We start from the raw sequence: 14,815 nt of genomic DNA, 5'->3' as shown, positions 1-14,815 counted from the left end.
GCGCAGGTTCTGCTCGCGCAGTCGCTCCTCCTGGCGCCGTTTGAGACGGCGGCGCAGGAAGCTACAGAAGCAGCAGAGCAGGACAATGAGACCCCAGATGAGCCAGAAGCCGGCGAAGCACGTGAGGAACGTGTAGGTGCCCTGGGACATCACCATGGTGGCGGCGTAAGCAGTAGGTCCTCAGCAGCTTCACTGGACACTGGGCTCCTCTGCGTGGCCTCGAGCTCGCGCCACGCTCCCAGGTGCCGCCAGTGTCACTCGAGGACCCGCGGCCAGGGGCTGCCTGCGGCGGGGCTCAAGTCGTACGCGCGCCGGCGGGGGACAGCTTCCCCACCTTCCCATGGCGCCGGACAACGCGTGGAAGTGCTTCACTCAGGGACTCGAGGGACCTGCGGGGCAGACACAGGTCGCAGTAAGGCGTGCCGCGCCCCCTGACGACTTCCAGGCCTGCGCTGGCGTCCCGCGTAGTTCCAGGGAATCCGCCTTCGTGGGAACCCCCGCACTCCCCTGGGGCCCGGTGACGTCACCGAGGTGACGTCATGCCCCGAGGTTTCCCCGGTAGGGCTTTCCCGGATTCTAGACCCGGCCGCCAACGCCGCGGAGCCCAGGTGCCGACGGAACCCAAAGCGAGCCAGCAGGGGGCGCGGGGCGGCCAGGCTCAAGCGCCGAGCGCGAGCTGGAGATTCGACACCCACAACCCCAACTATAGGCCACCTCAGCTCGGAAATGGTTTGATTTCCGAGGCCTGTGGATACCCAGGCGCTGGAGTCGGTGTGGCTGCTTTGAGCAGCGTAAGGACGGTCCGCCTTCTCCAGCCCCACAAGCAGGCCACCTGGCTCCCTGCTTCAGGTCAACTGGCCCTGTCCCGGGTCCTCTCGGTCTTGGGGCCAGCAGCTCCGACTGCCCCTGCGTGCCTAGGCCCTGCCTTTGTTTGCGCCTGAGGAACCGTGCGAACGTAGGCCGGGCCCTCTTCCTTTCTTTCAGTCACCTCCACCCGCCTCCACATATGAAACTCCACTTGGTTCCTCCACTCCATCTCCAGGCCTCCATCTCCCTTCCCCCAATTCCTTTCCCTCTCCAAAGAGGAAAGTAGATGAGATTCGGAAGCTTTTCTTTGACCCGCCTGATCCTGCACTCACTCATTCACTCCAGACTGGCACCTCTTAGTTCCACCTTTCTCCACAGCCAGGCTGAGGGGTGATACTGCATCCTGAGAGGTATGTAGCAGGGAGCCCTGCCTTGGTGTAGTGAAGGGCAGCAGTTGTCACTCACCACCATCACCACAGAACAGAAAGGAGACCTTCTTGGGTGCTTTATACCAGGCACTTTAACTTACAACCTTTGGGGCATACAGACAGGAATAGGGGAGCAAGGAGTTGTGTAGATGGCAGGTGGCAGACCCTAATTTGAACTCAAGCTTAGCCACAAAATCCTATCCTGAGTGGGACGGGGGACGTTGCTGCTTGAGCTATTTTTTGGGCCTCGTTCAAAAACTCCAGGGAACTCCTGCCCTCAGCATGGGAAGGCAGGCAAACACTCAGCTTGGAGGCTCACAGTCAGCCTGAGCCCCAAGCTAGGATGCCAGGCCATGCCACCTTCTCCCCAGATGGCTGCTGCCTGACTCCGTGGCTGCCTTCAGCCATGCGCCACTTGGTGCTCGTGCCAGTCCTTTTCTCCAGGCCTGCGTTCCAGAACAGACAATGGCAGGAACAATAGCTCTGCCCGCCCCCTCCACAACCCTGCCATGAGGCTGCCATGGTGACGAAGCCCAGATAAAAACACGATGCTGCCAGTCACTGAGAGTTAATTAAATCTGTTGTTCTCCTTTTGCTGAGCCCTTAGGAACAGGAATGTTCAGAGAAAACTAGCACTAACTAGAGGTCCCCCTGCTTAGTAGGCCAGGAGCAGTTATGTGTCAGAAAGGCACTTATAGGGCTAGGGGGTAAATGGGTTTAGCTGAAGTAGAAAGGTGTCAAGAGCCAGACCTGTGGCACATGCCTGTAGTCCCAGTTACTTGGCGGGGGGGGGGTCTGAGGGAGGAGGATCACTTCAGCCCAAGAGTTTGGGGCCAAAAAAGACAACAGTGAAACCCCTGTCTCAAAATAAGGGTTCTGGTGGGTTTTTTTGGTTTTGTTTTATATTTTTGGGTCCTGGGAATCGAACTTAGGTCCTTGTGCTTGTGAGGCAGGTGGTGGAAGCACTGAGCTAAATCCCTGGCCCATTGTTTTGTTTTAATACTGCCAAGGACCATCAGTACTTGTTCCTCTTTCCATGCTATTTTTTTTTTTTTTTTTTTTTTTTTTTAGACAGGGTCTCACTGTGTAGTTCATACTGCCCTAGAATTCACTGTGTAGCACAGGCTGGCTTCAAACTCTCAGAATCCTCCTGCCTCAGCCTCCCAAGTGCCAGGATGATAGGCATGTGCCATCATGCCCAGCTCATCCATTATCTTGTATGGTCACCAAGACCAACTAGTCACTGTTGGTCATGCCAACTGGACAGATGAGAAAGAAGGAAATTATTTGCCCAAGGTCATACATCTAATAAGGGAAAAAGCTAAGATGTAGTTGGCATCTGAATTCAAACTTTCCCTGTGACAAATGAGATGTAAATGAAAAGCCCAGCAGTTGTGAACACACAGTACATAAGGACTTGTCAGCTGTGGGGGAACTGGGCAGTGTGGCCAGTTAGTAGCCAAAATGTGCATTCCTATTCTTCCCATAAGGCCTTGGAGTGCCTGACCACAAGCTCACTGCTGCCCTGGACTAGCTCAGGGTGGCAAAGGGCTGCGCAGAATGAAGGGCAGCTCCAGGCTTAACACAGAAACAAAGATAAGGTTTGTGCCCTGAGGGTACACAGTTTAGGCTGGCATTAGGCCAGACTGGTACAGGCCACACCCCTAATCTCAGTGCCATGTGACACCCCTCAACTAGGAGGTAAGAATCATTGCCACATTTTATAGACTGGCCACAGAGGGACAATCTCTTGCATGAGGTTTCAAGGCTGAGCTGGCCCTCTGACCATGTCTGGCTCCAAAGCCAAATGTGAGGCGTGGGGATTTGATGCTAAAACTGCCTCCTCCTATGTGGCTGCCACAGGTCCACAGGGCTACAATCTAGCCTGTAGCCTCCTTCCTAGTTACTCAGTATATAACAATTTAGTACACAATAGGCGCTTAATATATAAACACTGAAAGACTCAGATCTTTCAAAATGCTTTACTGACCAACTGAACTTGAAGCCTACTAAGAATATGCCCCTTTGCTGCTCCACACCTGGTGTGTATGTTCTTGCCCTCACCTGGGAACCCCTCAGACTCACATCCTCTTGCTTAAAACCACTGGACTTGCCTCACCCTCCACACTGTAAGTAGCAAACACCTGCCATATGTCCAACTCTATGTGTTAGCAGCCATGACCTTCAGACATATCCTTAAGCCTGCCATCTTACTATTTATTTTCTGTTTTCTCTTTCTTGCAGGTCATGTGAACATTCCTCAGGATTCCATCTTGAGTTATGTGTAATGTTTTTGAGCATATGTCTGTGTATAGTTTTTGCCCACACTCACTGGGAACACAGGAATGAAAGCAAGACCCTGGGTGTTTTCTACCTCCATGCTGCCTCAGTTTCCTCCTTCAGTAACCACTGTGAAGATTGAGCTAATCCATTGCAGAGTGCATGGCACTGAGCAACAGACATTAGCTCTGATGATGGCAGCTTCTGAGCTGGGGATACAGAGATGTATTTGTCCTTATGGTGCTCCCTGACTGAGGGCTGGACACCACGGAGAGTTTTGTCCTCCTAGGAAGCAGTCTTTCCACTTGACTGACGAGAATACTTGGCTCAGAGATTAAATGACATCCAAGGGCCACAGATCTTGTATTCTAGGGCCTAGCTGCATTACTGAGAGCACTTACTACATTGCTTCTCTCCATGAAGAACCACTGTCATTCTCAACCAGAGATTTGCCACTATGTTCTCTATCTCAGCAACGGGCTCATCATTTACCTAGCCACAAAATTCTCAGTGCAGTGTCTTCATCTGACTATGTCCTTTGGTCCTCTTGCCACTGGCCTGGTTACCACCTCTCAACTAGAGCCTTATTACTATGCTTGCCATGTGCTGGACCCCTGTGCAGCCTACCCACTCTCCATGCTGCCCATTTCTTGTAGGCCTGTTCCTGTCTGAACCCTCTGGTTCCTCCTTATTGCCTCAGAAGACAGTCCTACCCTTAACATGGTTCAGACTAATGCCTCTCAAACTTGCGTGAGCATGCAAACTATATCAATGGCTTGTCAAAACACAGCAGGCCCCACTTTGACCTCCATAGTGTTTCCTTCAGCAGGTCTAGGGTGGGGCCTTAAGAGTTTGCACATCTAACAAATTCCCAGCAGATGTTAGACCAGGGAACACTCTGTGACCTAGATTGTGCCTTCTGGGAGGAGCTCCTGCCAAGGCCAATTGGCCTCTTGCATATTTTCCCAGAGAAGTTATTCCTAAGCCACCTTCCCTGCCCAGGGCTGGATGAGAATGAAGCCCAGTGATCATAGACTGTTTGGAAGTGGCCTGTGTCTATCAGAGGCTGCCTCTGCCTCTATCAACTGGCACATGGTAGTTCAAAAGCCATTTGTTTGGCCCTAGCTGTAGGATAAGGAACACCTCAGGAGCTGGGTCACCATCCAAATCATTTCTGAGAACTGTCTGCCATTTACTGAGAAAGAAGCCATGACCCAGGATTCAGCCCTCACAGCATGGGTTATAAGCAAACTGAGAACCGTGTGTCTGTGGACAAGAGGAAAAAGGTGACCTGGAAGCACACACCCAGGGCTGTGGAGAAAGAAAACCTTAGATATAGGGTGACAAGGCAGAACCTTGACCACGAGGCTTGCAGCTGCTGGTACTCGGGTATGGGGACAGAGAGACAGGAAGGAGACTGTGGTGTGAAGATGTGGTGGAGGAGGTAGGTAACTGTCCCCATCCTGTGTTCCTTTTACATGCCACTAGCATCTTTCCAGTCATGATCTAAGTAACATTCAGGAGGTAGCTATTGTCATTCTCAATATAGATACAAGGATATAGCCTCAACAAGGAGCTGGGTCCTATTCAGGATCATGGGAGTCACATGGCTATGACACCCTGATGAGTGCAAAGTCCACTGATAGGAAGGGCATTTCAGGGAGGCACTGGTGACATTTACACTCCTTCAGACCAGAGAGAACTAAAATTATCCCAGCTCCCAAAGTCAGCCAGGCAATGGAGCTGGCCATAACCTCATTTCCAGCAAGGCTAAGGTAGTGGCTTGGCACCCTGTTCTATGGGTAAAATCTACAACCCAACCCTGACATTGGGAAACTACAAACAACAGAGTGAGCAGAAAGACCTTGTGTATGCTAGTGTCTTCTGTACTGGGCTCTGACTCTCCCTCTCTCTCCCTCCCTCTCTTTGTGTGTGTGAGGGGGACAGGATATTCAAAGACCAGATTCTTTGAGTAAACCCTCATTCTGGTGGCTGCCTGTGCTTCCATCACCTCATCCAGAGTGGAAATTAATTATCTGTTGTTGCAAGGGAGTGTGGTTATCTTTGGGGGGGGTCCTCTTGTTGAGGGCAGTATAATGTAATGTGTAGAGCACTGAGGTGCAGCCCTGAGTTTAAATTGTTTCTGCCCTAATTGAGCCATGTGATCACACTCTGGCTACTCCCATACTTGAACTGAAGTTTATTCACTTGTAGGACAAAGGATGACAAGACCTGCCTAGTAATGCCAAGGAGGGAGCACAACTGATGAGAGGTATGATAACATTTCAAGGCCAACATATACAGCTGAGTGTGACTGACAAAACACCAGCACCTTGCATCCTGCAGAAGCTCAATTGTGAAACCAGCCCGTGGCAGTACATTGTATGCAGCCTGGGGTTGGTCTAGCAAAACCTACCCTCAATTTAACATGGACCAAAGGTCTCAGACTCGTGACCCTCAGTTTGAACACAGTTCATGGATACATTTTGTTGGCCTACAATCTGTTTTTTTAAACAATATTCTGCTTGGTTACCATCATTTAAAAACCAGATTTTGCATAAAGGTCTGGATCTTGCTCATTTGAAAACTGGACAATCTGGTCATACCAAGTCTACATCACCCAAGGTGACATCAACTGGAATTAAGCAGTCTCTGGCCCACCTCACTCATTCCATTGCCCCTGGCCTATGGAAGCACTCAGGTTTCCAACCTCTGGGCTACTCTGAGTACCCACAGGGTCCAGCACTGCCTGGCCCACCTTTGCTATTCTCCCACAGCCAGGAATGAAAGGTGAAAAGGCCACAGAGCCAATGAACCAAAGACTAAAGACTTAGGAATTTCCCAGGGGGTTAAGGCAGTCCTCACTGCTTGATCTCAGCCAGAGAAAGAAAATGGAGGGAGCCAGGAAGCCAGCCTGCAGCAGCACAATCCTATAAAGCATCTGAGACAGCGAGGATCTGGCTGATTTTGCTGGAGGAGGGAAAAGTGTACTAACGCTTGAAAGACAGGGAACTTCCTCACTGGAGGAATGTGAAGGAAGAATGCTCCTTTGGAAGGCTCTAGGATTTTCTACCTTGATCACATAAGCTGTGTATAGCAAATGAGATGGGCTTTGCCATCAAGGAAGCAGGCAATGGAAACCTAGCTTCTACCTCTTACTGGTTGCATGACTTCAGACAAGTCACTTTGCCTCCCTGGGCCTCAATCTCCATCTCTAAGAAGAGGATAATAAACTTACCTTGCACAATTGCTGTAAGAATTAGGAGATAATAGGTGCACAGGGCTCAACTCAGGTGTCACAAAACATGAAAAGAATGAAAGCCTATGAAAAATCCCCAAAGCCCACCTGCCTGCAGGAGACTGAGGCCTGATTTCCCAGGCATTATCTATCTGTGAACATCTTATGCTAAGGTCTCACATGCCCCAGATACCTGGCACCTCTAGTGACCACGATACCTTCCTGGATAGGAAAGGAAACTCAAAGGTGGTTGTGATCTCAGGGATGCTGGATTCAAAGCCTGTGGTCAGGGCTGGCATCTGCTGAGTCAGGCCATGGAGTGCTGGCACAAGGGGCATTTCTCTCTCCAGCACACTGCCTGCTGAGGGGAGGTTGGGAGGGGAGCCAGAGGTCATTTCCTCTGACTCAGCGGCCATTCTCCTCCCAGAGGAGCTCCCCTGGAAGATGGCACCTCCATGTGGCTTCTGCCAGCCAACCTGCATGCCACCCTGCAAAGTCAAGGCATTGTGCTGAGACAAGGGGCACTTGTGGACCAGACAATGGGCTGGGTCTCCCATTTGGCCAGGGCTTCGGCTTCTTTGGGTCAGCAATGTCCTTTCCACTGTTCCTGCCCACTCACTTCCACCCCGCCCTGGAGAATGGTGGTTAGGAACCCAGAACAGCGACCCATCTCCTGCCCATGGGGCAGTTTGGCAATGCTCTGGCCCTGAAGCGGTGAAAGGAGTCAAGTTTTTTCCCCTCTCCCTGGTGGGAATATGGCCTCTGGGAAACGCAACTCAGCCATGTAGGAAAGGGATGGGAGAAAGCCCTGGGGAGTAATAGTGGTAGTGGGGATATGGGATAGAGACACCAGATCCAGCCTCCGTGCCGCTTCCTCTCGCTGCAATCCTAGGGTCTGGGCCGCCTCCACGTTTGCAGCCACCCTAGAAGCCCTGCTGCAACGATTGCAGCCACGTGGGAGCCAGCTCGTGCCCACGGAGCCGCTCATCCCCAACCCCCACCTTCGACGGGCTGTGGAGGCAGGCACACCCAGACGGCCACAGGGACATTAGCCCCATTCCCCTACCCCTCTCCCCGTGCCCCCCAGCTCTGGCCCCGCGTGGGGTGGGGGAGGGGGCGTCGCCGGGGAGCGCAACCCCGTTGCTGTGGCAACCGTTTCCAAGCGAACTGGCGGCTGCTCGCGCCCAGCTCAGGCTCCCTCGCTCACTGGCGCCCTCCTTCCTTCACCCTCCCTACAGTGTGGGCTGGGGGAGGGTCTACCCGAGTCCGAGGCGGGGGTCCAAGGCGGCGACCCCCCCACACTCCGCCCGCTAGGGCACAGAGCTGCCCGTGGGGAGGGGCTCAGCCCTGGGACCATCTTCCACCCGCATTCCAGCTTGCCCAACCCGCAGCCGCCGCGGTACTCACGGGCCCAGGCATCCTCCTCGAGCTCGTCCTCCTGCCTTGGGACGAGCGGCCCAGCGGACAGAGTCCTCGGCCTGTGGGAGGCGGCGGTAGCTGCGGCTGCCCCAGGGAGCAGACGGCGGCAGCGAAAGCGGCTCCGAGCGCGGGGCTGAAGGCACGGGACGCGCGTTTCTGTTATTATGACAAAATACCACTTTAAAAGAAGAAATGTTTAGTTTAAACCCCTGGAGGGAAAGGGGTGCGTGGGACTAAGCATCCACCTGCCGCGCCCAGAACTGGTACACAAGGGCGCCAAGTTTACACCCTCAGGGCATCCTGCACAGGGAATACATATGCCACACGCATCCTGGCGACAGGCTGCTCGGCCGGGGGCACACCAGCAGACCCAAGCACATGTCACACACACTGGATATTCAGCCAAGCAGCTGCTGAGGTGAAGAACCCGATACACACACAGCTCAGCCTGGAAAGCTGTCTACACCTCGAGGACCCGGCCACATTCCGACAGTCTTTTGCACACACGCAGTGGGCAGGGGTTTGAGCCTGCAGCCACTCCATTGTGGTTCCCTCCCAATTCATGCCCGCACCCTTTGTCTCCCCATCAGGCATACATCACCTGGTGCCTAAACAGAACCAGGAGGAGACCTAGTGCTTTGACCCCAAGAACATGCCCCAGGGAACAGAGATGACCCCTACAGAGGGACCCACCCTGAGGTCTTCTTAAAGAGGCCACTCTGAACCTAGCTGTCCTGGTCTTTTAACTGAGTTGTTTCTACACCAACCTCTCTATGGCTCTTAGGATGATCTTTCAAAAAACACCCTCTTAACATACTATCAGCTGGAGCATTTTGGATTGCAAAGCATGGAACCCTAAAATAAATAGGCTTGAGCCCACAGGGCACAATTAACTGGCAAGTTTGGAGATTGTCACAATTGGTTCTAGGTGTTTCAGCAACATCAAGTATGTATCTGCTTCTCTCTTTTCTTTCTGTGTCTGCATCATTTTGACAAGAGGTGGCAAAGACAAGCTCCACAGCTCTAGGCCACCTATTATTTCCAGAGGAAAAAGAACTGTTACCCAATAGTTTGCAAAAACTAGCAAACCAATAAACACGTAACTTTTTTTGTTTTGGACTCATTTGGCTGATCAGTGAACCAATCCAGGTGGCCACACCTTTGGGGAGGGGATATGTTCTGAATAGCCACCCAGTATCCATTCTATTTTCTTAAGGTACATTACAGCAGATTTAATTGGGAGAATCATTGTCCCACATGGGTGCTATCATGCTGGGCCTTTGAAACCAAATACTCTGCTCTCCCAATAGGTGCTGGACACGTTTCTAGCCTGACCACTGGGACTCCTTGGAGTCAACTCGATGTTGCCAAGACAGGAATGCAATTCTGCTTTTGCTGATCACACTCTGGAGATGCAGTTAGCAACTAACACCACGAGACCTCACCCCCGCCACCGCCAGTACTGGTGAGTAAACCTAGGGCCTCCACATAGCTACATTCTTTGCTCTGTCTCCTATGTAGTTGGGATTACAGGCATGAGCTGCCACACTCAACCCTCTGGCCCTTCCTATCTGAGCTTATGTCCTTTAACACTGTTGGCTAGAAGGCTGTTCCATCTCTTGCAACATTTCCATCTGGGTCATATATGTGGTATACTGTATGCAGGGGTGCAAACCCAGCGCCATCTAAACCATATGTAGAGTAGGGAGGTGTGTATTTTTGTAGATCCTGGGATAGACATCCTGATAAAACCCTTTAGGGACTCCCCAACTGTCCAGATGAGGCCCTGTACCCTTAACATGGCTTTCAAAGCTGGTTTCAGCTCACTGACCTGAGCTGTGGCCACTCCTTTTTTCCATCCCACCTCTACCCCATGCTCAGTCATCCTAAGACACAAGAAGCTCTACATCATCTATTTGGCCTGTGTCCTACACAGCACCAACTAAGACACCTTCATGGCCAAGGGGCCTCCTGTTTGCTGCAGCCCCCAACCCCCACTACTCTAGAACCTTCTCTGCCAGTGCTGATCACATTGGGTGCCACTGTTCCCACGTCTGCCTGCCTACCAGACTGAGCTCCAAGCTGGCAGGGGCCTGGTCTCCATCTGTGTGCCCAGCTCCCACCATAGTGCTGGGGAGGGAGGAGGTGAGTTTAGTAAAAGCTTGTTGGGAAATTAATTCTGGGAGCTTCCTCTGCCAAAGATTTAAGATTTAACCCTATTGAAGTTCCTTGGATGCCTTCCTCACACAAGGGGGCACATGAGAGAAGGGTATGGGTGCCTCAGGGCCCTGCATGTTCACCTGGCACACCTGCCCAGGGACAGCTTTGGCCTCTGCAACTTAATACCTATGTGACACTCACCCCAACCCCAGAATTTGGAGCACAGACAAATGCACTTCAAACTTCAACCTCATGGGTAGGATCAACTAGCTTTTTTCACCCTGCGGTGACCACTCAACCCACTGGAAGGCCTTGAGCAACCCCACCCCATCACCACATACAAAGAGGGAGAAAGCACTCCACACATTAGCACCAACTACAAAGTTGGTGCTAGGTACCTGCAGGCTGCTCTTAAGACTGTTGCCCAACTTGGTACTTAGCAACCACTCCCCTAGCAGTTGAGAGTCCTGTCAGTAACCTAGGGGTTCCAGAGGGCTCACTGACTGCTTCAGTGGACTTTCAGAGCTGCCCTGCAAGGCAATGAATATCACACTTGTCTTCCTAGACGAGAAAGGTTTAAAAAGCTGCCAGACGGGGACATGAACCTGTAACTGGCAACTACAGAACTCATGTGGTTTCTGCAGCCCTATGTGCCTGGCCCAGAGGCAAACAACCTTTATGGTAGTAACAAGACATTCTTGGGAGGAGCTGGGGACACTGGAAAGCTATTTAGCAGTGACAGGTTTGTAAAGTCTGGGGAAAATTTGTGATCAAACATCTCTTAACCCCAAATGCCTAAGTGGTTCTCCTGTCTTCCAGAGGATTCTCCTTCAAGGCCCAGCTAGCTACCTTTGGAAAACCTGCCTTGATGTGCAAGTGGCCAGTTTCTTCCCAACCTTGCCACAGCCTTTTCCCCAGTATCATCATTCTCTAGGTCTTTTGCTCATCTACATTTAATGTATCAAGGACAAAAGAGAGGGATGCACATGCACCAGCCCATAGCAGGCAGCCAAGTAAAGAAAGATCTGTAGCAGGTGTTTAGAACAGCAGCTCCCACTTGGCTCCCCAGGCCACTCCCAAGTTCACATTTGGCAGCCAGATCATTTTGGCCTTAGATAGCTTAAAGCCTGGCCAACTAGGCCTGCCTCTCCAGCACAGTCAGAAACAGACCCACACTACAGTACCCAAGGCTCTCTTTCTCATGCCATGTATTTAGGAAACAATGGAACCCACTGGGTGAACTCAAAGGCCACCAAGGTCTGGCTGCCTAGAAATACTGCCTCCCAGTAAGTCCTAAAGACTCCTGACCCTTGGAAAGGCAGCCCCTTATCCTCCTCTGCCAGGTCCACCTCTAATCCATTCCTGCTTCCAGCTGGGCCAGGGAAGCAGGAAGACCCCCTGGAACACCAGAAGCAAGAAAGAGGCAGGTGGGGCAGCTGGCCAGGTTTGTGCTTGGACTGTATTCACACAGACATGTGGCAGCTTACATTGGACAAAATGAGTAATAAAAATTAGCTTTAAATATGGAAAAACCAGGGTCCTGTAATCCCATTCTACCCTAACACGGGAACCAGGATGGCTAGCACAGTCTGGGAAGGACCAGGGCTGGGGTTAGGTTATAGGCACAGCCTTACCCTACCCTCTTCACACAGATACACACCCACACCCACACATTCCCCATGGGCACACACAGGGAGGGACAGATTATTGCTGGGCACATGTGAATATTTTTTATGAGGGAATTGTGGAATGTTGGTCAGGAGTTGGCCAAGGACATCCCTACCTCTCCTGGGCTTGAGCATTTTTGAAAAAGGTGTCTTCAGGGCCCAGCATAAGAGACAAGGTGAGCTGGGAGCTAGAAGGCAGAGGGAGACCAAGGTGGATCAGCTTGGGCAGTGAACTAATGGGTCTCATGGTTAGTCCAATCTCTGTTCACACCTTGGCACGGGCCTCTGACAATTGCTATAAAGGGATACTACTGGGCCCTAGTCAGTGCAGCCTGAGCCCAGGAAAACAGGGACAGGCATGAGTCTTACTCAGAGGTTGGTGGTGGCCAGCACAATGCTGGGGGTTCGGGGATCTGGCTTTGCCCCTCCTGAGTGGGGTGTGAGAAGCCTTAATTTTGGCATTGGCTTTTTTTTTTTTGGTACCGGGGATTGTATTTGGGCCCTTGCGCTTGCAAGGCAGGCACTAGAACCACTGTGCTAAATCCCTGGCCCTCTCTGCTATCTCTTAACTCTCCCAGCCAGAGCTGGCTGCCTTGGAGGCTGAAGCAGGGCACCAGGTCTAGGGTAGGAATTAAGAACACTCTGGTTGCTATATACATTCGTACAAATACATAAATACAGAAATCCCAGAGCTCCACAGAAGAGCTAAAGGGATGCACCTTTGTCCCAGGGATGGCCCAGACTTTGTCAAACTCAGCCAAGCCAAGGGCTGAGGGCCAGAGGATACTGGGGACAACTCTGGCTGTGTTCCCTAGGCCATGACTTGAGTGGACAATGGGGAAGACCACTGTGCAAAACTGTAAATAGCACTTGGAGTAGCTGCTACCGCCAACCGCTGGTGGGGGCCTCAGGCTGGGGACTAGAGGCGGGTGGGGAGCTCTTCCTCACTGTCGCTGCAGTTCCCACAGCAATCCTGGAGGGACAGGGAAGACATGGAGGGAAAGAGGCAGAGCGAGTGCTGTTAAACACCAGTGACATTGCATGGGACTGCCCGGACAGGACAGATGCCACCCAGGTTCATGCTCTGGGAAAAGAGCTCCCCATGAGGGACCTGGAGAAGCAACTCAGGCCACCCATGAGTGGGCATCAGAGCAAAGGCTTCTGGCAACTGATTTAAGTTAAGGGGGACTAGGGAGATCCCAGAATCTGCTAGGGCAAGGCCTCTGTCGAGGCCCTGGATAGGCGCTGGGTACAGGGAGACAAACAGCTAAGCAAGGCTGACAGCTTGAAGGGGCCAGGGTGCAGGGAACTGCAGCAGTGGGGAGGGGTATGGGGGGGCGGGCACCAGACTTCTTTCTCCCACATCTTGCCTCTGCCATTGAAGGGCTGCCTGGGGCTCCCCAAGGCTGGGCAGCGAGGCTAACCCATGGGGAGCCCACACTGCTCACCTCTGGAAAGAGAAAAGAGGCCATGAGCCCAGCCAGGGGAGGGGAATGTGGCCAGAGACCCTAGGTATTGCTGGCAGGGCTGGAGCGTGTCCACTCCCAGCACAGGCAGGCACCAGCTGTGCCTTCCACCCACCATCCCCTGGAGCCAGGCTGGGAGCCCAGGTAGGGTACTGCCAGAGCTTACCTGGCGGCTGAAGAATCTCTGCAGTAGCCCCTTCTTGGGTGGTGCAGGCGGCTGGCCTTTCCAGTCCAGGTCTGGGGGAACTGAGCCATCCAGCCCAAAGACATTCAGCTCCTGGAAGCACTCAGTCTCCACCATCTACCAAGGAACAGGTACCTGTGAGAGCTGCTCCAAGGATGTCCCCTGGAATCCATCTCACCAGCGTGGCAGGTCCTACCTCATTCTGCCAGGGGATGGGCACGCTGCCTGTGGCAAACTTCTGGTAGAAGTCCTGGTCGGTTGGCTCTAGTTCTACACCCTTAACGGTGGAAAACTGTTCAATGTCCAGAACATCCTTGCAATAAATAGCCTGGGGCTAGAGGGGACAAATGCAGTCATCAGATAGGAAAGCACAAATGTGGGTGCACAAGCGTGTGTACACACAGACAGGAAGGTAGCTCAGCCCAGTATCACTCTGGCTCTTGGCCTGGTGCTGCCTTGACACCTGTGGAATCTGATCTGGAGTCAGCAGCCAAGCGTCTCATGTACTTCCCAAGCACAACAGTCTCTCCTGTCTGAGGCTAACTTTTCTCTCCAGATCCTCTTCCACATACTGGGATCATACCTCACTGTTCAATGACTAAATGATGCTGCAGAGACCTGAGCTGTCCCCTGCCCCTTGCACTGCACAAGGCTGCCCAGGTGTGTGGGTGGTGAAGAAAGTGCAGGCTGAAACTCTGCTGGTTCCCCATGCAGGACCTACAGCAAATGGGTCCCCACTCTAGGATGTCCACTGGCCTCCTCTGTCCCCTCATAACCAATCGAGAGGACAGGAATAGTCCTCCACTACCTCCCCGGCCCCCTGTTGGAAGGTCACCTGAGCCTCAGAAGGGAGACATTCACCTTTTCCACCTTTGCATTGTTTTCTAAATCCTATTAAGGTTGTCACTTAAAATATAATGGGGAGGGGCAGGGGATTTAGCTCAGTGGTTCTGCTGCCTGCCTTGCAAGCACAAGGACCCCAGTTTGATCCCTGGTATAAAAACAAACAAACAAAAACATATATATGGGAGGGCTGGGGATTTAGTTCAGTGGCACCTTGAGTGAGTTGCAAGCATAAGGTCCTGTGTTCAATCCCTGGTACCAAAAAAAAAAAAAAAAACCCCAAAAAACAAAAAAAAAAAAAAAAAAGGGCCAGGGATTTAGCC

General features: G+C 52.3%; 2 protein-coding genes across 5 annotated transcripts in view; both read right to left on the bottom strand.

The window, feature by feature from the left end:
- Prr7 (proline rich 7, synaptic) overlaps positions 1-8,319 on the bottom strand; it is a 9,786-nt gene extending 1,467 nt beyond the window's left edge. Inside the window, exons 1-2 of the mRNA XM_019207190.2 lie at positions 8,161-8,319; positions 3-389 (exon numbers count right to left, since the gene is read on the bottom strand). Of these exons, the coding sequence (XP_019062735.1) occupies positions 3-156 (154 nt within the window). The 5' untranslated portion in view covers positions 157-389; positions 8,161-8,319. The remainder of the gene's footprint in view (positions 1-2; positions 390-8,160) is intronic.
- A 66-nt stretch (positions 8,320-8,385) lies between these two features.
- Positions 8,386-14,815, bottom strand: part of Grk6 (G protein-coupled receptor kinase 6) — an 18,021-nt gene continuing 11,591 nt past the window's right edge. For 2 of the 4 annotated variants that reach the window (XM_019207199.2, XM_010622052.2), the window contains exons 14-16: positions 13,846-13,983; positions 13,632-13,766; positions 8,386-12,972 (exon numbers count right to left, since the gene is read on the bottom strand). In XM_019207199.2, coding sequence (XP_019062744.1) covers positions 12,919-12,972; positions 13,632-13,766; positions 13,846-13,983 — 327 coding nt within the window. In that variant the 3' untranslated portion in view covers positions 8,386-12,918. Of the gene's footprint in view, positions 13,450-13,631; positions 13,767-13,845; positions 13,984-14,815 lie in introns of all 4 variants that reach the window. The other 2 variants (XM_010622054.3, XM_019207200.1) reach the window with 2 other exon arrangements.

This window comes from Fukomys damarensis, unplaced genomic scaffold (assembly GCF_012274545.1).
Source record: "Fukomys damarensis isolate Sample0158 unplaced genomic scaffold, DMR_v1.0_HiC HiC_scaffold_9, whole genome shotgun sequence".
NCBI lineage: Eukaryota > Metazoa > Chordata > Mammalia > Rodentia > Bathyergidae > Fukomys > Fukomys damarensis.
The sequence above is the reverse complement of the archived record's forward strand: the minus strand, read 5'-3'. Positions and strand labels throughout refer to the sequence as shown.